Source organism: Molothrus aeneus, chromosome 10 (genome assembly GCF_037042795.1).
Source record: "Molothrus aeneus isolate 106 chromosome 10, BPBGC_Maene_1.0, whole genome shotgun sequence".
Taxonomy (NCBI): Eukaryota; Metazoa; Chordata; class Aves; order Passeriformes; family Icteridae; genus Molothrus; species Molothrus aeneus.
Genome location: NC_089655.1, coordinates 17,669,711 through 17,692,948, shown reverse-complemented (window position 1 = coordinate 17,692,948; position 23,238 = coordinate 17,669,711). Strand labels below are relative to the sequence as shown.

Below are 23,238 nucleotides of genomic sequence, written 5' to 3'. Positions count from 1 at the left end.
CATTCCAAGGAATTTTCTATTACTTTATTTCTTCTTCTGGCCAAAATCCTGACCATTTTCACAACAAATTAGCCATTTCAGTGCCTTTGAAAGTGCTTCACCAATAAAGCTTTCAATGGCTATTGTTTCTGGAGTGTACAGGACAGTGAACATTCTTAAAAACAATTCAATTGAAAGGAAGTATAGCCCTTGGAGACAAAAAGGAAAGTCATTACCTGAATAATATAGACTTCTTCTCTGCCATTATACCAGATCTCAAACTTCTTATTATCCCCTTTTACGTTTTCTGTAATGCCCACAGTGCTCATCTGTTTCAAAATAGAAAACAAGAAGCTGGAATCTGGAAAATATCAATAGTCTTTAAACTTCATTCTCTGAGGAGCATTTTTAAAAGGCTGTATTCACTTCTGATACCTTTGGGAGTCATTAAAAGTAAAATTCAGAGCATGTTATTTCTCAATATCTAATTTGTCATTCATCTTTTTGATTGCTAGAGGGAAAAAGAGTGTTCAAAATTAACCCAAGCTAATGTCTGATCTTGAATTTATCCTCTTTTCTTTTATTGCTTCATCTGTGGATCAGTTTTCAACTCCATCCTGGCTCTTGGTCACCTTGATAAATTCTCAGTTTCAGGACTGTTTTTTTCACTTGCTATCCCTGACCTCTTGAGGTGGGAGAGAAAGAGGGATGGAATAGGGCTTTGTGAAATTTAATGACCAGTCTGCAAGTCCAGATGACACAAAAAACCTGAAGAAAAAAATTCTGGATTTCTTAAATGAAAAATTCTTAATCACAGTCTTGAAGTTCAGCTGCTACTAACCAGCTTCTCATCTTATTACTGTACTTGCTCATGCCTCTTGTTCACATCAGCATTAGTTTAAAGATTTAGACAGTGTTATGCCACCATTCCTTCTATCTCTACAGGAAGAAACTTGAAATACTTATATGAATTGGTTCAAGCCTTAAAGCAGGTTCTGTTACAATTCCTGTCTGGGTACCCTGAAATAAGTTTGGAACATTGCACTTGATGACCTGTGTTAGCTGGGTAAAGTCACAAGTGTCACACCAATGTGCTTAGAGGGAAAAAGTGGCCTACTTGTGATTGCCACCTTAAAATGTCCTGACTCATATCTGGAAATTTCACTCTTGCAAATAAAAGGGCACTTCTACTGCACTGATTCATCTGTAGGTGTTACTGCCACAGAAAATATCTGCTCAGCTGTGCCAATAGTAAAACTTGCCATAGAACTGCACCTGGAGGATGCCCATAGGCAGAGCAATGACAGATGCAGGTCCATCCAGTCTGGCTTCTCTTTATGGGATGCTGGGCAAGATCACACAAGGTGCCTCTTTGTGTCAAGTTGCAAAGAACGAGGTTCACATCTGCAGTTGCAGGATAGATTGGTCTGTCTCCAGCCCAAAACTAAATGGGAGCTGTCATTTATTCAGGGGTGCAAGACAGCTCCAAACATGTGCACCTTCTTCAAATCCCCATGTGGGCACATCCCTGCCTGTGAGAGCACCAGACTTATTTCCCTCCCCCACCATCAGTGCATTTATTACCTTTAATGAATTTTTAAAGCTGTATGAAGCTGTCTTCTCATGGCCATCGGTGTTCTCCTCCCGTTTCTTGCAGAAAAGTAGCATCTTTGTATAGAGGAAGAGGTGTCTCTGCATTGGTTTGAATCTAGCCAAGTCCTTCACCTTGTTGTGCCCCTTCTTGTGGTCAGTCCATACGTTGAAGGAACCCTGCATCAACAGCTTGCCAAGCTCACTGACATCCCCCTAGCAAGCAAGGAAAAGAGAGAGCATAGATGATCACACTCAAACCAGGGTAGTCCCAGGCACAATTCATTCCTCTGCTGGTGTTTGAGTTTCCAGGCAGAGGCATCCCTAGTGTTGGAAAGTGCACGTGTCCCCCTGTGTGGTTTCTTCCCACAACCATTAACTCACTGGTTTCCATGTCCATAATTCCCAGTTTGTCTCCCCACACATAGTTAGCATTTAAGATCCACCTCAGGATCTCTCTGGATGTGACACACAGGCTGTCCCCTCTGGTGACCTCAGAGGAAGCTTCTGCTGACAAAAACTGGGTTTCAAGGCCCCTGACTCCAAGGCAGTAGGAAGGGCCAGTGCAGTCCAATACCCAAAAAAGGCTGTGACTCTGGAAGATCTAGTTTCAGTTTCCACTCTTGTACAAGCTTCCTCCATCCCTGGGCAAAACCTTGAAAGAGCTCAAATGCCTGAAGTCATGGATCAGTGCCTAGAGCTGTGTAGGTATGTAATTCCCTCCTGTTTCAAAATAGTCTTTACAAGCTTTGTCAATAATTTCTTGGCTCACCATCTGCAAACTATGCAACACTGCACAGCCCTGGGCAAAGAGGGAGTGAATGCACCAAGGAGCCATAAAACTACCTGAGGGAGAGTGAAACCAGGCAGGAATAAGACCTTTCTAAATTAAAGCTCTTGTCTGAAGGGAAAATACTTCAACTGATATAAATATTTAGCTCAGATGCCACCAGAACAATCCCACATTAAAAGTGGAGGAATGTGGGTATATAAGAAATGGCAATGCCTATATGGTAATGGGATTCAACAAATTATGATAATCATAACTATCTTAACACAAGTTTTCCTAGGAATGCTTTGTATAATAAGTTGAGGAAATAAGCCCAGTCCATTATTAAAGTACTTACTTTCAACATTTGCATGTTCTGTTGATTATAAGGTGAAGATGTTGGGTCCAAGTGGGAATGTCTCATTTCTTATACTAAGAATTGCAACGTGCTCTCCCTCTCACTCCCCCTCCTCTATCCTACATTCAACTGCAAAACCAGAGCTTTATTTGGTACTTTTACACTCTATATCAGTGTATTATTAGACTCTCCAAACTATTCAGAAAACCTCAGCAATTTAGATAAGTCTGTCATCTCTAATATATAGACCTGGATCTTTTCTTTGTGCATACAGTACTGGGGGTGTTTGTATTTATATGTGCATGTAGCTATAAACTGCAAGCCTGTGAAAAGCACATTGATATGTAAAGCTAAATTAAAAACAAACAAAAAAAACCAACAAGCATATTTTCTACATGGTTCTGATAATGGTGAGAGGCTCCTGTCACTCCAGGCACTGCTCAATACAGCACTGAGATCCAGAAGCTCAGTTCAGCTCTTGTGACAGGTCTGTCTCTCCAACCTTGAATCCCTTGAGATTGGGATAATAGTGAGTGAAGTGGGAGACAAGAAAGAGACAGACATGGATGACAGACTGCAGCAATCCCACAGCAGACTTTGAATATTAGCCCACAAGCACTGCACTGTCTTCAGTGTAGGCAGCAAATAGGAGAACACTGTTTCTTCTAATTTCTGCTAGTGGACAGCAATACTTTATTCTAAAGGAAGTTTCTTTAAAGTGGAGGATTTGATCACTATCTCAAATATAATTATTCCCTATTAGAGCAATACATAGTATCTCATGTTTATGGAAGATGAGCAATACATAATGATAATTTATAAGAATTTCTCATCATAATTCATAGACAAACTACCCAGGCCAGATTGTGTACAAATATTGGGATAATAATAGGAAACACATCTAAATCTTCTGCTCTCTGAGCTTTATTCTACTTCTTCTTTTTTTTTTTTTTTTGGTGGTTTTGCCTAAAAATAAAAAACATACACCAATCCAACCCCAGACTTACATGTTAGCAATTTCTTACACAAGAGTTCAGCTCCTCAAATCTGCATGTGCCCAAGTTCAAGAAACAGAATGTGCAATTGGGAGCATTCATAAGCTGTCCCAAAACCTGCTTCCCTACTGCCATAATATCCCTCTCTGAGAGGTTTCCCAGGCAAGTATTTCTATCATGGCTGTGTGGAAAAGACTCCACAAGATGGAGTGTGGTTTCACTGTCTATGGGAGGTTTTTACTTGGCATCACAGCTGAGCACCTGGGACAGGTGGAATAGGGAGAAGAAATTAGTAGGTACATCCTCTTTCATACTTTCACCCCATTTAAAAATCATGTAACAAAGCATCTCAGGAATGCTGTCAGCATTGGGCTACACAGTGGCCATGTCCTACTGTGCCATGTTTTGCAGTTCAGCTAAGAAAGCAGAGGCAAAAATCTAGTCCTTAGAGTTACTATCTGGTATTTCATGAAAGACTGGAAAATTCAAAAGTAAAAGTTGAAAAGGAACATTGAATTCCTGAGTAGAAAACTACTCACACTTTAAAGCAAGGAATAGACAAAAGGATGACCACAGCATTTATAGGGACAGGAATCTGGATAAATCCCCCCTACTCAGGATAGTATGTTACGTTTCTTGGAGAAGCTCTTCTTCCCTTCCCTTTACAGAACTGTTCTGAAATAAATTTTTTGCTGAATTGCTCTAAGTACATACATTTAAACTGAGAAATACAGGAGGAAAGCTACCTTTCTCTTTGGGAATTAATAAGAAAGAGTGGAAATTGGGAGGTAGAAGGTGTGCTGTATCTATGATACAACCTTCCCATGTCCATGTTGACTGGTTCAAGTCTGCAATAATAATATACAGGCTCTAAAGAGTTTTTCTAAAATTAACTAAAAGGAGTCTCCAAGACTCTCAGACTTAGCCATGACCAGATTGGATTAAGTATATGCTACTTTATTTAAGTTTGTCAGGTTTAGGAGATCTAAGACTGTATTTATGACCTGTGGTGTTTCTCTGATCCACAATCACCACTCCTATTCAGTGTTTGCCAGTTCAATGAGGTGGCAACTGCTTCACCTTCAACCCAGTGCAGCTACTGCAGGCAGAGCTCAAATTCTCATCCCAAATGTAATGCACAGTCCACATCTCCAGCTGTGTGCAGCAATGGATCTCTGACAAGCAGTTAAATGAGTAACTGCATTTATTTATAAAATCATGTTGGCAGCAGGCATGGGTTCCTCAGCTACCAGGTGCAGATGCACTTGCACTAAAGAGAACTATAGAAATCAAAACTCCTGGGGCCACTCCCATCCTGATAACCAGAATAACTCTTCCCACTCAGACATTGTCTGTACAGACCTCAGCACCTTCTCAGGAAGTCAGATTTTGCACAAAACATTTTTTCTGGATTAAAGCCTGTTACTGTGATGTAAGAATTCTTTGAACAATACTCAGTATATTGCTTCTTTCTTGACATTTTCACCCTGCAGCTATTTCAAAATGGGCAACCACATGATTCTCAGGCCTCATTTTGCCAGGCTTATTTCTCCTTTATATGTCAATCACTTCCACTTCTCACTTAAGGGCTCGTTTTATGTAGTCAGCCCTAGTTCTTGAAAGTCATATGACTTCAATGCAGCTTCTGCAGAGACATATATTTGTGCCCTTTGATTTGTACCGTGGTTGTTATTTCACATTTCAGATAACAAGCTTGCCAATCACTGGCACAGATTCCATTACCCACTTTAAATGAAAGCCACATTTTTCTCCCTAAGTGCAAAAGATTTGAAAACACTTGAGTTGCACAGGAGCCACAAAGTTTCAGCAAATTTCTTAAGTTAGTTTTGCTACACTTGTACCTCTCACCTACAAATGAGTTTGGGGTGCAATTACTCAAAAGTCCTGCATTTGCCCCATTATTCCCCCACATTCACACTCCAGCTCCACATGACAGGGGTGCTGAGATGTATTTTTGGTCATCACAACACACCTCTGAGTGCCACCCTTCAGGAATGTGGCACAGGCTCCATAAAGCACAGTACCAGCCACAGGCACAGCATGGTCAGTGGTGATAGGAACATGGGATGGCTCAGACCAGAGGAGGAGCAGCAGCAGTTACCTCATATCCTGTGATTGCTATCTGGTGCATGGAATCATTTACTGATTTGATGATATCAAGCACTGTGGCCAGGGCTTCTTCCAATTCAGCAGTGCCTTCTGAGTTCTTGCTGCACTTCAGCATTTCCTGATTTAAAAAAGATATGGGGAATACTTGAGAACTTCTGATACCAGGAGTCACTGTAAGACAATCCTCCTGGAATTTGTGTTGCATAAACAAGTAGCAGAACTAGAGGAAAACAAAAGAGGAACAATAAAACCAAAAAAACCCCAAATATGACATTCACCAGGGTGGTCACTGAGGACACACATTTTGATCTTTTGAACATTTTCAAGTTTAAAGGGTTCATTTAAGATGAGACAGGACCATTCTGATGTATTTACAATTAACTCCTTGCATGTCATAGAATTACATCCAGGGTTTTTGTTTTTCTTCACATCTGCTAGAAAAGAAACTTAGTATAATTATTTCAGCTGTTAGACAGTTCCCCATTTTCTTCTCAAATTAGTTGCAAAAGGTACTTACTACCACTGTTAAAAATACAAATTAATTTCTAGTCTGAATTTGGCAGGTTTGACATTCTGCATTTTGAGTTTGGAAATATTTTAATCCAAAAGCTGAGGCACTTGTGTTTCTGTAAAATAGGGATGCTAAAAGATAGTTCCTGCAAACCTCAAACAGCAGCAGTCTGTCCTCAAGTGCTTGGGTAACCAGGGATTAGCAGGTAAAAGCAGGATGCATTCCTACAGTACCTGCTGCAGATTTTCCAAAATGAGGATGGATCTCATGAGATATGAGCATGCTGCTTTTATCAGCATGAGCACATTAGCTAAACTGATTGAAACCAGAGTAATTGTGCAGTAATTGTGACCCAAAATTCAAATCCAATCTGCCCACCACTCAAGGCACACAACTTCTTAAGCACTTGTTTGTTACCAATTTTTCACTGGCTTCCATTTTTCTACACTTTTAAATGCTCCTGCAGCCAGGGAAGGAGTGCACCATCTTCCCAGACCTCATAAACCCTGACAAAGTAAACGCCAGTTCCAGTGTGTTGTTGCTAAGTACAAAACTGGTCTGACCAGCTTCAAACCCCAATGGCTGAGACCTGTTTTGCTTGAGAATTTTACTCCTTGATCTAATCTTGGTTATATTTACAGTCATATTTCAAATTAAAAGTAAAATCTGGTTTACTCTTGCTTTCCTGGAGACCTTGACTTTTTTTCCCTTCTCACAGAATAGTTCAAGAAACAGAGTTCAAATTTATTTCTGGACTATGTTGATGTAAATCTACTGGAATCAGTGACGTTGCATCCTTGTCTATATCCATGTTCAATATTTGGATTCTATAGTTTTACATGAAGTCAATAAGCAGAAATACAAGAATGGCTGACCAGGTCCTCCCGTGGCTTATACTGGCACATTTTGAGCAGTGCCATAGTAGCTATTAGCAAGTTAAATGGCAACCTCAAATCTTCATTGCAAATTTCAATGCTAAATTTCAGGTCAGCACATAACCCTACTTTAAGCCCAGAGGCTTGAGAACAGCATGTAATTCACCTTCATGACTTTCCCATAGGGAAAGTCAGTAAATATTATTTTTAAGAACTGAGTAGATAGAGAGAGACATTTAAGCAACCAGCTTAAAAAGAAAAAAAAATCATTGTTTTGAGTGTATATATTTTCTATTGCCTTCAGATCAGAATTTCAAGCATGGACCACTCATGGTTCCAACCAATCAAGAGTAAGTTCACGTGTTCACCTTATGGAAAAATGACAGACAATTTGTTCCTGGCTGTGTCTTTTAAAAAGAAGCAACAAAGGGAGTGGCTCCCTCTGAAAGGTTTGAGTCACAACCATGGGAAAATATTACTTCAGGGAGCTGAAAGAGTCCTGTTAAACAGGGACAGATGTTACTGACAGGATTTAAGGCATCAGTTCCTGTTTTTTGTAAAACCATATACTGATACAATAAAACCAAGCTCAATTTCTGTTTAAAGATAAATAAAACAATAAAATACTTACTGTCTTAGAAAGTAAGTACAATATATTATTTTATATAGAGCTATACATGTAATAGTATACTGCTATTACTTAGTATAAGTACTGCTAAGTAATAGCAGTTCCCAATATAAATAGATTGGGAGCTATGGGGAAAAAGTCTAATCTAAAATCTAAAATAGATTGGGAAAATGAAGTCCCTGTACAAGACTGTTTTCTACCATTTACAACTAAAAAATGCTGAGTATTTGCTGAAGAACTGAGTAAGGATTGCTGAAGAACTGAGTAAGGATTTATTTCCACGTAGTAATGACTGATATGCAATTCTGGAAGTAAAGCAAGCCATACTTTGGAATTCTTTGCACTGTCATGGAGACATTACCTTTAGCAGCAGCTGGTACTTGGTGATTCTCTGAACTGGCTTTAAGAGATAAGCATCAAGTGAGAGCTTATGATCCAATTTACGCTGACATTCCTGTAGGAGACAACACAGAAGAAAAATAAAATTGTTTCTTGAAACATAGGCAAGTCACCAAGACCATTATCATTTGACAATCTGAGGATTATAAGTCTGTGAATTAATTGAGAGAGAAATTTGTTCCATCTGCATAGGAATTTCCGGGTTACTTATCCCACAGTGAAAATATATCTAAACAAGAGCTAATGTTTAGGTTCCACTTGGTGTTGAAATCTGGCATTCCCTGCTGATGAGATTGCAATCAGCTGGGATTTGCAAAGCAGCCAGCACTTTTTTGGTGTGGGTATAGCCTGCAGAGTCAGGCTCCTGTCCAAGAAATCTACCCACTGCTCTCCCTGCCCAGTCTCCTGTGGAGAACATCTTGACACACACTGGGCACCTGCCATCAATATAAAAAGCATGCAGGAAAGTCTGTGTTTTACTCTAGGTTTTCTAATCAATAGAGATACACAAGGAAAATGAGCTTTGAGGGTCTTGCACTGCTAGTCTGCAATGAAATTCCACCTGAAAAAAGATGCTGTCTCCACACTGTCTCCAGAGAGCTTCAGACCTTGGTTTGTTCTGACAGTACTTTTCATATATTTGGAGGTCCTCCTTCTGCAAGAAAAGAGTTTAGGTAAGGGAAGAAAAAAGAATCCAGAGTGTCTTTCTTGAGTCACACTTTTTCTTACCTTCTATCCTAAGACATTAAGTAATTATTTACTCTGTATTTAAAAAACATACTGAAACCACCAAAACTACTTTTTACTTCTGATTAAGTTAAATACACCTGAAAGTGAGAATTTTTTCCCCTCACTTTTCACACAAAGCAGGGAGACTGCAGACTGGAAGACACATAATCCAACAGCAAAACCAGTATCTTTTTCAGAAGGGTGAATTGATGGTTTGGAGAAAGAAACAAAACAAAACAGAACAAAAAAGAAACATCAGAAATTTAAACTTTATTAATAATTTTATTAACAATACTGGCACAGACTATAATCGTTAATGATTACTAAGGTTTAGCAGTTCAATAGACTTCAAAAATAGTGTTGGCTCTCAACAGTACAAGGACCAATTAAAAAGGAGGAAGTTTGTCCTGTTGATGTCCCAGGCCAGGCAGGGGGATGTACTTAAACCCTCTCTTCTCCAAATTAGAAGTGGGTGGATTCACTTTATTTAGCTTTGACTACACTCCAAGTGCTCTCACTGAGGTCCATGGCAAAAATCTCCCTGACTTCAATGAAAACAATCTCTACAAAAGCCCAGAGAGGGTGTTCTGAGCTCCCTGGCTCTGTGGGTGGATGCAGGGATGGGTGTTCCTCTGCCAGGACCTGGGCTGGCTGCCTGGGCACCCGGGTGGCCCCAGGGCAGTGCCTTGGGGCTCCTGAGCAGGGCTGGCTCTGCCCGACCAGCCAGGAGCTTCCCACCTTCATCTGCACCTATCCTGTTGGGATGTGACCTCAGCAAATCAAAGAAAACACCAAAAATAAATCTCAGCAATTCCTGGATTGTTCTCTGCGCTCTCAGCCCACCAGGCAGTTCCCATACACTCCTGCTGCAGGGAAATCACTTCCTTCTGTACAATTACCAGAAGAAATCAGCTTTTCTGCTGTCTTCCTCCACAGACCCATCCTGACATCACCCTGATGAATCAGCTGGGAAATCAGAGCTGTGCGATCTAACACCACACTGTGTCAAGGATTGTGCAATACAAAAACCTATTCTGTTGCAACTCTATAGAATATTTATGGTGCTGTTTCAAAATAGGTGCAGAGTTTTCTTCACAAAAATATAATTATTTGTACATGTTGCCCTGGAGGGAAGTTAGCAGGCGGTAAACCTCACAGAACCAAAAATAGCAACAAAGCATAATCAAGGATTACAATCTCATCCTAGCCCACAGAAACCTAACTGGACTGGGTAAGAAGAACAGAGAGAGCAACAGACAAGAGAACTATGAGGAGTAACAGAAAAGAACCAATTTAAACTTAAAGAAAATTTACAATTACCAACAATTTACCAGTAATTTGCCATAGTGGAACCACCCTATGCCAGTGCAATCTACTGCTGCCTAAATCAGTGACACCTGCTAAGGCAGATACTTACATATTTAATTACAGCTTTAAGTTTTGCAATAGTGTTAGGAATAGAATTAGGCTCAGACTTTAAAATGCCAAGAAATAATTGATTGTCTAATTATTTAAATCCATCTTAAATATTCCACACACATCTCTATTTTCATATGTAAAGGTTCTGACTTATTGCTGGTACTTTTACACCATGCTCCTCTATCCTGCAAAGCTTTTCCTTTCCACACTAATTTGGACCTTGAGAGCTCTGTAAGCTCCAATGTACATGGCATATAAGTACAGTTCCAATTATCTTTTTGACTGCTGATTTATGGATAATTTTTGCATTAGTCTAGAATTTAGACCTTTGAATCAAACTCACAGGTTTCTGGTCAGCTGCTACTATCCTTTCACAGGTAGATTCCTTTTCTAAATGCTTCTTTCTCCCTGAATAACCAAACGTCCCAACTGCTGGTTCCTATTAAACTATTCCCTCTTTTAAGGTTAGCACTATGAATAAGTGAAGAGTGGTAATCCACAGTGAATCACTCCTGCCAGGAACTTCACCTGGCACATTCTGGTAAGCAGTCTGACACACCTTCGGTTCCATCCTGGGCATTCTTGCCTTAGTTTGGTAAGGTTTCCTTCTTCACAGCCCTTTGGAAAGCAGATCAGCCCAGAGCAGCCCCCCCTGTTGCTGATAAAGCACCAGAAGACCATTCTACAAGGAATTCAGTGTACATTCCTCCTGTCTTTGAATGCTGTGTAGTTCTTGACCACACAGAGCTGTAAGGAGGGTCAAGCATCTTGGTGATGGCAAAATAGCTGCCATGTGGGTAAAGTTAAGCTGGCTCACTTGTAATTTAGCTCATCTGAAGATCATGCTCTAAACGAGGTCAGGCAAAGTGGGAGGGAGAACAAGAAAGGCATTTCTGGCTCATCTTTTACCAGATTCTGCTGCCATGTGCCAGGAGACAAAGCCAGAGAGAGACTCCACAGGCTGTTTCTCCCATCACCTGAGATGCAGGGTTTAGATTTTTGGTGACAGCTGCTCAGGTGACACTGGTGGAGCTGGGAGGGTGTGTGGGGACATGGCAGGGGATGGAGTGACTCTGGCACCAGGGTGTCTCACTGCAGCTCTCAGGATACTTTCAAGCAGCTCTGGAATCAGGGCTGAAAAGGCCCAGTGTGATCAGACAGGGTAAAACTCTTCAAAGTATGAATTTTAAAAAAACTGTTGTTGTGGCAGGACAGTCACACCCATACAAAGTGGGAGAACCTACAAGAGTGTGAGTTCCTCCCAGAGCTCAGCATCACTTGGAACAGCAGCTGCTTCTGTTTGCCCCTGTCACTGCAAGCACGGCCATAACTCACAGGGCAGCCAGAAGCCACTGCTCAGCAGGAAGGCATAAAAAGCTGCCAAATCATGGGGAACACAAACACACAACCAGACTTTTGTTTGTGCCTCCCAAAGGCAGTCCAACAGAAACAACACATTTCTGGACTTCGTGTGGCTTCTTCTAAAAACAGAACATAAGGGCAGGAATCAAAGGTGCTACTGTGTGAGCAAAGGCATCTCAAGAGAGGAGCTTGTGCTTTCTTAGTGTGAAATTTGAACTAAGGAGAAAGCAAATGCACAATTTAACCTCTTATTTGATAGATTTAGTGTGGTTTGATGAGGCCACAGAAACTGATGAGCTAAGGTGATGGAGGGACTGGTTTTCTTTCACTTCATACTTGAAACCTCAGCCTTAGTGCTGTTTTCATATCACTGTTTTCATTTCATATTTCATATTCATAGGACAATTGGGTTTAATAGCTCTTTTCACTGAGAGACAAGCTACAATATTTAAATATGGAGTTTGAACCTCCTGCAGAATCAGAACATTTCTATACCAAGAATTTTTATTTAGCTGCATTCTTTAGGGATATATGCAGCACATGGACTATTTTACATTTCTTGGGTTTCAGAGGTCTGCATTCTTCAAAGACTGCTTTTCCTCATTTGCATAATGATTTCACCACAGTATTTTCCTGCCCAGCATCTGAATTCTAGGACAACAACATATGCCTTAGTAGTGTCATTTACTCAAGCTCTAAATGCTAAGTTGTTGAACAGAGAATAATCCAGTGGACATATAATCACATTTACACTTGTATGATTCTCTCCAGCCTGACCTGTTTGTAAATTGGAAACGTACCCTTTGCAAGTATCACATGTTCAAATTCCCATTAAATCTTAGTAATGTGGCAGTGCTCAGCACCTCTGACTGGTTCATCTAAATTTGTCTGTATTTAATGTGTGCTCTGGAAAAGCAGCAAATGCTACCTGTATTATACAGTAGAAGCAGGAGGTACCTTTGACTACAGTGGGAAGATTTTCCCATTTCTCATGCCACTTCCATTTCCTGTGCAAAACACAGAGCCTTATTCACAGAGTTTTGTCAAACCCTGAAAGCAGTAGCAAACCACCAAAACAGATTTTTTTCATTAGTAGGGCCCCTGAAGGAGTGCTATATAAACAAACACCTTTGGTTGTGTTACAGGAAAGAACGAATGGTCAGGCTGAGTGGGGGAGGAGGTGGAGGAGGGACATCACAGGGAGCTCTTGGAGAGAGCTGAGCATTTGGGCACTGAGAGTCACCTCAGCAGAGGGGAGAATCCCACTGGGTGAGTTATGTGGAGAAGTAAAGGGAATCGACCTCACAGAGCCTTTTGGGGCTGGTGGGGTCCATGCAAGGACAGCAGCAGAGCTGGGACAGTTCTAGGGGACCAAGTGTCCTGAATTGTGCAGAGAAGAGAGAGATAAGATAAAGCAGGAACAGGATGTGTTGTCTGCACTCAGAGCAGCCTGCTGTGACACCAATACCATCCTCTGCTTATTTACTGCAAGGTGGTGTCTGGGTTACATCATTCTCCTGCTATAGATGTGTCTGATATGAAAAGCATGTCAAACATTTGGATCACTGCTATTGGTTTTTTTTTTCTTTTAAATGGGACTTAAAATACTTGTAAAACACTGGTAACAGATCTCTACCTGTCAGTAAACCAGGTAAAGGGTCAGATATCAGAATATATGCTTGGTAACAGTGACTTAACTTGGGAATATCTGCTTAGAGGAGTTTCCCTCATTCACAAAAGCAAACAGACTGAAAAGATGGGAGTAAATCTGTAAGTACTGTAGGATAAGACCATAGATATTCATTCAAATCTGAAAAAGGATATACTTACTCTTTTCAAAAAGCATCGGGCAAGAAGCTCAGGGTTTTCAATGCAATTTTCTATCTCCTTAAGGAAAATCCTGAGAGGGTGAAAAAGAGAGTAAAGAGTAATGTAAAATCCCATTCACATTGTATGTTAGCTTGCATAAATGCAACTTAAAGCCTTCATTTTTGTAATATGAGGAATCAATGGGGAAGGTAACACACCAAGAAATATATATTTTAGAAAAATGGGATGTGGCTGCCACTTGATTCCCTAAATCACAACTATTATCATATTTTATCTGCTACATCTGATTCCGCTGGCTGTTGAATTTTGTTTCCAATCTGTAAACCAAATACCTGCTTTCCATTTGGGTATGAGGAGTTTTCAGAACAGCTAGAAAAGACAGGAATGCTCTGTCAGATGTAGTTGCTCAATCAGCAAGCAGTGAAAATATGGGATGTAGTCCAAAGGCTTCTGCAGTGACAGTGAATGCACGAAACTTTTAGGGAAAGAAAGATTGGGCTTGCAAAGGGAGAGGAATATTCTTCTCCAAGTGGAAGACACAATCTTTGAAAATAATATCTAAACTGGAAAATAATTTTTTCTACTAGGTATTAACTACTCTGGCATAATATTAAGACTTGCAAAAGAGATTTTTAAAATTTATTTTGTGCAACTATTTGTTACATCTTACAGGCAATTATTATTCAAAAGAATTCCTAAATTCCCACTTTAGTTACAGTGACAAAAAAGGACTGGACGTGATGGTGGCACCCAAGGATGCAGGACAACCACCATTTCACAGGTACCTGTTGTGGAAATAGTAGATTTCTGGGAGGTTCCCAAAAAGAATTTCCTTCTTGTTCTGAAGTGCAGATGGAATCAGATGTACTAAATTGGGATTGTCCATTTCTGAAGCATACCCCTGCAGGGAAGAGTGGAAAATAAAATCAGCCTGTTTTTACCAGGGAAGAAGTACTGTGTTCAAGGCACTGGAAAGCCCCAAAGTTCATGTGCTTTTGTTCTCCACAGAGCAAACAAAGCTTCTCCCATGCCTGCTGCTTTGCTGCTCCCATGAATTCCTGATGCTTCTGATTTTCCCCAGAGATTTTACCCTGTAACTGTGCAAACACATTTTAACCACAAATGAACATGTCATGAGGTTAAGAAAAAAATGGACAAAATTATGTCTCTAGGATTCAAAAGCCATTTGGGTCATGTAGGGATAGAGACTGCTAAGATTGACAGACAGATATCTTTCTGCTACCCTGCTTCATTGCACAAGAGTTAGTTTGGATTTATTTGTTGGACTATTTTTTTTGTTTCTTGTAAAAACTGTATTGTGTTTCTTCAATAATAACTTTGAGAAAAGAACATTGAGACTTTAAACTCAAGAGTAATATATCAACTATCAGAGCTGCCAGCTCCCATGGAACAAATGCAATGACGAATCAACTACACATCCCAAAAGTCCCACCCAAATATAAGCACGATTGATCCCTACTCAGCTTCTGTCCTCCCACAGACTGGGGCCCTCAGACTCCACACACACTGAGTATTCTGGTATCCTGTCAGTTTCAAAAGCTCAAGAATTATATTTGCAGCATGAGCTTTTTTTCCTGTGTTCAAGCACAACATGAGACAATAAAGAAGAGCAGGAGGGGTGCCTTCCTCTTCCCTAATCATTTTCCAAATGCAGTTTCACAGAATTTAGTGTCTGGCCCCATGGACATCAAAGTGCTGCTTCTGAGACCTATTGGTAATATTTTGAAAAGACATCATTAACTCTTTCTCTGTCTATAACTTTCAGAACCATGTAAACTGTCATTCTGTGGGCTTGGGCCAGAGAAGATGCCTTTTCCTTTAGGGCCTGAGGAAGGATGTTCAAAACATCCTTCCCATTCTCCATCTCCAAGGCTGAGCTATCTTGCCAACACAGCCTGTGTGTTATAAACAGGAGGTGGGAGTGCTCAGCCCATGAAGGATGTGCACCTGCACTGATGACTTAGAGGTAAAGCATCAAAAAGTAATTTCAGAAGAGTTTCTTACCTCTATTATACTTTGAAGTTCTTCTACATAAACCCGCTCTGTTTCTATCAGCTCATTGATTATGTGGCTGAAAGACAAGAGGTAGAGAGACATAATGTTAACCACGCACATGTGAAAGAGAAAAAATAGGATTCCTTACACATTCCTGTTTATGCCTTCGACTACACACAAAAACCCTCTGAAGGTCATTTCTCAGCTCTTCAATCCTGTGCCTTGTTGATAAGATTAAAAGACCTAAGCACATCTTGGACCGTCATTTTTTTCAGCTCATTTTAAACTTCAGCTTAGATTTATCTGTCATTTTTATACCTGCAAACTGGAAAAAAAATTTCCCAAGAAGAAAAAAAAAAAGGGGTTTTTTTAAGAATAACTAATACTGAATAAAATGAAATTGTACTTCAGAGCTATGCTAATGTTTCTGTTTCATTTCTTTTATAAAATAAACAAAATCAGTGGCTAGACTTCCTTCCTTTAGTACAATGCAAAAATAGGCAATAAGATTATGTCAATCTGAAAATATGAAAGTAGATTAGAGTAAAATATTTTTACTACATTTTGAACATTTCATTTCTAATATTAGTTTAATGCTTCTAGGTAACTTGAAGATATATCTTGAAGATTCCTGACATTTCACAGAAACATGAATGTAACCAATTAACTTTTGAACAAATAACTAATTAGATTTTAAAATAAAATTGCATTAGATCTCTTATGTTTTTATGCATCAAACGTTCCATATTATCTAGAAAGTGTTGTCTTTAGTATTGTTACAAACAAAGTTTTCAGGGTAGCTCCAGAGGTGTGAGCAGTAGGAAAGGACAAGTACCTGGTGTTCTTTTCCTGGTCTGTGCTTCTCGAGAGTTTTTAAGCACAGCTATCTCAAGCCAAAACACATCCCCAGAAGGACACTAGGGAATAATGTCTAGAGGAACTGGAGTGTGGCCAGCCATGAGCAGCACACAACCTGAGGCCAGTACAGTGTAGGCAACTCTTGGCATCAATAGCAGCACATGCATTCATCCAGCATCTCCCTGCACACACTGCCTGTGTCTGCTTACCTGGCTCTGAGTGTCACACAACAGCCACACCATCAGCCAGGCCCTGCTTACCTGGCTCTGAGTGTCACACAACAGCCACACCATCAGCCAGGCCCTGCTTACCTGGCTCTGAGTGTCACACAACAGCCACACCATCAGCCAGACCCTGCTTACCTGGCTCTGAGTGTCACACAACAGCCACACCATCAGCCAGACCCCGTCAGCCCTTTAGATTATAAGTCATGACTGTACTGTTGCATCCCCTCTAAGGGGATTTCCTTATTCTCCACAATATTTTAAGGTGTCCTTTTTGAGGTTAACAAAACAATCACACTTCTGCAAAAGCCTCATTTGAATGGTTTGGTCAAGCATTTGAAAATATAATAGCCACATTTCAGCTTGCAGCTTGACATGCAAAAGCACTGAGTAAAATGTTACTTGGCTACTACAATAGATTCACTGGTTTCCTTTGGACTTCCCCAGTCCTTTTTCAAGAAAATGTGGTTTTGCAGGCTAGCTGGGGACCACTTATTCAGGTCTCAAAGGCTATTACTCCTTTGTGGACCACTGCTTGAGAAACATTATGAATACTGAGAAAACCAGACCTTACCTTCAACTGATGTTTCAGATTTTGTTATAAAATAGCTGGGATTTCATAGCTGTCTTGGCATAATGCCTTAAATTGGAGTGTCTAGCACAAGTAGGGCAGTGGGTGAGGGCTGTACCAGTGCTCCCCTAGCCACATTCAGGTCCCATTGGCCACTCTTGCACTGGCTGTGGGCTCATGGTGACTCTCTCTGCTCCCCCTCAGGTGTCCCTAGTTTGGGAGACCCCCTCCCCCAGAACGTTCCACTGCTGATTGTGCCAGGACTGGAGCTGCTCCATGACTGTCATGGGCAATGAGGAGAGCTTAGCACACACCTGCTGCCAGTATCACATTTAACAAAAATGCGAGGCAGCAATTGACAGGATTATTGTCACAGGCAGCTCTTCCCATCCCCTTTTCCCCTTTGACATGCACGACTAGGTTAGAAATAATTTCTAGTGTAACTGGGATGTGTGAGGTAAAGGGGCAGGGGAGAACTTCCACACTGTATTGTTCATTCATTTCAGAGAAATTTTACAAGAATTTGAGGTTTGCACGGCAGCAGTCCAAACACAACAAAACTCTGAGCTGGCTGAGGTTTATGGGCAGTTCTGACAAGGATAACTCCTCACCAGGATCATTCCCAAGCAAACTGGCCATCTCAGCAGGGATGGTAAAGGATTAGGCATCTAACCTAAAGGTCAGAATCTGAGAAATCCCTAAGGTCCTCTCTGTAGGCATCCTTGTTGCTAATAAAACTTATTCCACTCAAGTATACCTCCTCCATGCCCCATGAAACAAAGAGATTCATCAAACCAGCAGAGTTAGCCAAAGGTAGAATATTCTGGTCCCAGAAATACCTGACTCAGTAGCTTTCCTGGCATGGAAATAGTGATGTGCACTGCTCAGGAGGTCAAGGTCAGCTTTCCCTCTGGAGGAGTTAAACATGTCCTAGCAGAGGGAGCTCAGCAACCACCAGCCTGGCAAAGCCCTGAGTATGGCAGGGCCCCTGCTGCCACCCCTGCTTGACAGAATTGGGGTGTGTTTGTGGCAGGGATCACACACAGACTCACTGATACCATGTTGTCAGATGTTCCTCCAGCAAAGGAAACTTCTTGGTATGGAACTTAATTACAATGCATGAACTAGCTCACATTTCCTTGAATGATTGATCTGGGTTTCTAAGGAAACCCTGTGGCCTTGGATACACCACGACCACATTTCCCACAAGGGGGGTTTTACAGAGGTGCCATTTGGGCTGTTTTTTCTCACTTCAGCAGCTGTGATATCCTGTGGCCCTGCAGCACCACTAAGATCTCATACATTGAGCCACTTTCCATGACTCCCAGCTTTGAGAAGCCCTGAAGTGCCAGCACAATATGGATGATAAGAAAGAGAGAGTAAAAAGAAAACAATTTCTGCTTTGTCAATAGTGCTCTCTCTGGCAAGTTAGTCATGCCATGCTGCAGTGAAGAAAAAATATTATTTTACAGAGGAAGTTCCTCAACAAGGATTAGAATGTAGGAGCTGCAATGGACAACAAAGCATTGGAAAAGACTTGTTTTTAGCCAAGGTTGTAAGTGAAACCTTGAAACTGAGGTAAAGTCTGCTATTATCTATCACCCTTGACTTTTAGAGATGCATTTCTCTATCAGCCCCTGCCTGTGCTGGTATTTAGATCAAAGGTCGTTATTTATATCACTTTGGACTGTGCAAATAGCAATTAGCAGCACTGTTGTTACAAGTATAAACTTACCCTGCACTGTATTGTGTTGTTGCAACAAAATTGTGTCAGTAGGTATTTCTGAGCTGGCTTCTTCGGGTAACTGAGAGCACACTTCTAGGAAGGGCCTCACCACAGTGACCATAAAGCAGACACATATCAGACCATTTCATCTCAGTAACTCTTTCTCCTTCCTTCTTCTTTAACAACAGAAGGAAAAAGAAACAATTGAACAGTTGGCCAAGCTCCCCAGGGTTGTCAGGTCATTCTGCAAGTCTCTGTCAAAATAATTTTGGCAGGATGGTTTCTCTGCTGTGATATGCTGCCTTAAAAAACCCCATCAAATATAATGAAACACTAAGCAGGAATATTATCCAGAGATTACCACAACCTATTAATATCTCCTACCACCTACCCTATTAATATCTCCTGTGGCTAAATCTCAATTGCTTTGTCCTCATACAGTTACTACTTGTGCATCCTGCTCAGATGACAATATAAACTAATTCAGGATTTTTGTTTCCATAGCTGTTTCTCTGACAAACTCATTGGCTCACCTCCACTCACAGATCCTGTTTCTATGCCAGGATTTGCTATCACACATGTCTGTCCTGATAAGGAGTCTTTTCTCAGAAGAGGAATTGAAGCCATCAATTAGAATTAAACCAGGGAGTTTTTCTGAAAAGAGACCCTGGCATAAATCATAACTGGTGCTCCAAAATTATTGTGCTGCAGAAAACCTGACTGCATGACAGGTGTGGAACCAGCAGAAATGGCAGTCATGCATGAGCTCTCCATACCTGTCTTACAAAAACACATGGTGCCTAGTAGATGGAACAGGAGTACTTTCAACAGCCATAACAGCAGAAAATGGGTATGCAAGAGCAAACTATTTAATTTAATAAATTAATTTCAAAAACACTCCCATCACTTTTATAAATATATCTAATATAGATAGAGAGCTAATTAAATTGAAAATACTGTCTCTTTTAATACCCAAGGCTTCAAACACAATAGTAAAGACTGAAAGAACCTATGTGCAGTGTAATGGAAACATAAACACAGAAAAAATATATCAACATTGGATAGATTTGGACTTAAGGGAAATCAAAGTGAATAATTTACTGGCTTGCAAAAATGAGCACAGTGGTAAAAACATCCCTGGCCCAGCACTCTGGCTAGTTCTAAGTACTGTGAAATTTCTATTTCTGAATGTAAATAAAATTTAACAAAACTACCATTTATTCTCAATGGTATCTTCTTTGTAGGTAGTATATGATGAAAGTCTCATTGTTGCAGTAGAAACAGAATCAGCAATAAATATCACATCCAGTTTTGAATTAGAAATCACTACAAGAAATTCTAAGACTGGTCTAATTGTAAAATCTCAAAATTATCTCAGTGCTGTGGAATGAAAAGAAATGACAGCATGTCAATAGCTGAGTAGAAGAAACTTCCATTCCACCTACATAATTGCATTTAAGAGGATTTTTTTGTTGTTGTTTTTCACAGTGCTAAAAGGCCTTTTTCAGTAAAAAAGTATTCTCAACTGAGGTTATGCAACAGCTCAAGTGAAATGAAATTTGAGTAATGAGTCAGTTGCTGTACTTTACCCCCTAAAGTGTAAATGTAATAAAAGATCATTCTGGACGTAGGAACACTTGTTTCAACAGAACTTGTTGTTAGTTGATACAGTATTTGTTAGTTGATACAGAACACAGTTCTGATTTCTCTGCCATGTACTCTTTTTTTTGGTTGGTTTTCTTTTTGTTTTGTTTTGTTTTGTTTTTTTTTCCCAATGCCTCAAAAGAGCAATGATTGTTCTTAAAGTGCATTTCATGGCTGCAAACAAAACCCAACTAACCCAACTTTGAGAAGCATAAGGGACTTAGGTAATACACTTCACCCCATCTCAAAATTTGTGCCCTTTACTGAAGTTATTGTAGTTGCCTGTTGCAATGTCTAATGGATTTGCTCCAGCTGTTGTGGAAGTTCCTCTGAACAGAAGGACTGCATCTTTGTTAGAAATATATTTCACCACCAAAGTCACTATTTATAATATTTTGCTTCTTCTGAAATGATCTGAACTCTTCACATAAATGGAATTGTCCCATATTCACTGTTCCCAAAACAAATGACCTTGGGGAAATATTTTTATATATCTTAATTAGTTGACCTACATTATAGGAACCAGAGCATAGTTGTTAATGGAGAGGTAAATTAATTAAATCACCTACAGAAAGGAATAATATGAATAGAGGACTAAAAGTTACACAGGAACTGTTTCTCATCTCAGCTGTGCATCTACACTGAAAAGATGCATCTCTGAACCTAAATTTGAGCTACCTTTATACAATGTGGATGCTACAGACTGGTCCTTACTGTGGGCCAAAATAACAGCCCACATAGCTGTGTGCATATTTTGTCAACTACCCATATTTGTGAACTACCCATCAGGCCCCCCTCATGATTTTGGTTTTAATCTTGCAGCTCCACTGTTTCTGTTTGGTCATAAAGATATATTTATCTCTGTGATACCTCAGCATTGAGTAATCAATTAGCTAAGAGCAAATGAATAATTTATATACAAAAATAGTGTAACTACTAAGAGTTATTAGTATTAGGTCATATTCCAGCAGATTGTAGTAGATTGGTAGTAAATTGAGATCCATAGAAACTACTACACACACATGCTTGTGAAATATCTGATGCAACTGAGACACTGCAGGTTAACAAATTGCTCCCACACTGTGCAGACTTCCAAATAATTTCTTTGTTTGCTTGAGATCATGAGTATTTACATGCAGGCCACAGAATTAAATTAATTACTCAGATTTCAATATTCTTTAGAAATATTACCCAGTCAAAAGAAAACGTGGTGATTTCCTAGGGCCAGGCAGATCTAGTGCAGCAGCAAACCATATTGCATAAAGGATTTAAAGTGAGGACAGAGAGGAAGACATAATTCTTCATTACACTTCCTTAAGGATGGATTTGATCTGCTGAACTGAAACCAGTATGGGTTACCAGCCAACAAAGGAAGATCACTGTTTTTTAAAATGTAGAAATATAAATATATGCACATATGCATAAAAGTAATTCATATACTAACACTGACATTTATTCCCATACCTCTTTCTAGATAGTAATGATTAGAACATACCTTATGAATATATCAGTCATATATATATACATATATTAGTGAGATATATATAGAGAGAGAGATAGATAGATATATGCATGTATCAGTCACAACTGATATTCAAAAGATAAGGCCTCTGGAATGAAGCACTTTAGATTTTGCATGTCCTACTCATGAGGGAAATTCACTGGGTTTTTATGTCCTGGCAGTAATTTCTTCCTGGCCATTTTTTCCTTAAAAGTTGAAAATAGAGCAGGTAAAAAAAATCTCTAGATATTTAATAGTTTCTGACTTCTGAAAAAAAAAATATTTAACAGCCTTTTTCTATGCCCAACCTGACTTTTAAGACCGCAGCTACTTTCAGATTACACGCTGTGTGCTTTTTCCGTTCCTTTGTAGATGCAATACAACAATATCCAAATACCGGTTGACCTCATTGAGCAAGAAATCTGATAAGGGCTGACAGTGCTGTGGATTTTCCCACACAGGGTGGTAAAGCACTTTTTCAATAACAGCAAAAGTTACAGCAAAAGTGGTAAAGCCCCAAAACTTTCAGACAGACAAGACCAGAAATATTAAACCCAGAAGTAGGTTAAAGGAAATGTAAGGGAAATTGTTCATACAGAGAATTCATGCTGACTGCTAGAGCTCAGGCTCTAAGCAAACCTAAACCTAAACCTAAACCTGAACCTAAACCTAAACTTAAACCTAAACCATGCCCACAGCCTTGCTCCAAAACTCTCGGCAGTCTCAGGGGGGATCCTTGCTGTGGGTGTCTTGGTGGGACAGAGAAGGATTTAGGCACATGTGACTCTGGTCCCTACAGATTCCTACCCCATCCTAATCTCCCACTGCAGAGCACCTCTGATAGTGCTGTGACTTACATGTGTCATGCCTGTGGTATTCACTTGTCCCCTTCCTGTCCCTGCAAGGACATTCTGTGCCATACAGAGCCATTTTTGATTGGGATACAAAAGCTTAACACAGAACTATCATTTACTTCATGTAAATGGCAACACAAATTCTATCCTGAAGAGCCAACTTGTTCAGGAGAGCAGGAGAAGAGCATTAGTGGTTTTGATTCTCATGGCAGATCTGCCTTTGAAAGCTCTTTTCTGCAAGACTTTGTAAGGTCATTTGGATAGAATGAA

At 40.1% G+C, this 23,238-nt stretch overlaps 1 protein-coding gene across 2 annotated transcripts in view; it reads right to left on the bottom strand.

Annotated features, from left to right (window-relative positions):
* MCF2L2 (MCF.2 cell line derived transforming sequence-like 2) overlaps nt 1-23,238 on the bottom strand; it is a 153,620-nt gene that overhangs the window by 24,694 nt on the left and 105,688 nt on the right. For both annotated transcript variants that reach the window (XM_066556537.1, XM_066556536.1), the window contains exons 16-23: nt 15,600-15,666; nt 14,360-14,475; nt 13,575-13,644; nt 8,797-8,889; nt 8,197-8,289; nt 5,814-5,939; nt 1,564-1,785; nt 216-308 (exon numbers count right to left, since the gene is read on the bottom strand). In XM_066556537.1, the coding sequence (XP_066412634.1) occupies nt 216-308; nt 1,564-1,785; nt 5,814-5,939; nt 8,197-8,289; nt 8,797-8,889; nt 13,575-13,644; nt 14,360-14,475; nt 15,600-15,666 (880 nt within the window). The remainder of the gene's footprint in view (nt 1-215; nt 309-1,563; nt 1,786-5,813; nt 5,940-8,196; nt 8,290-8,796; nt 8,890-13,574; nt 13,645-14,359; nt 14,476-15,599; nt 15,667-23,238) is intronic.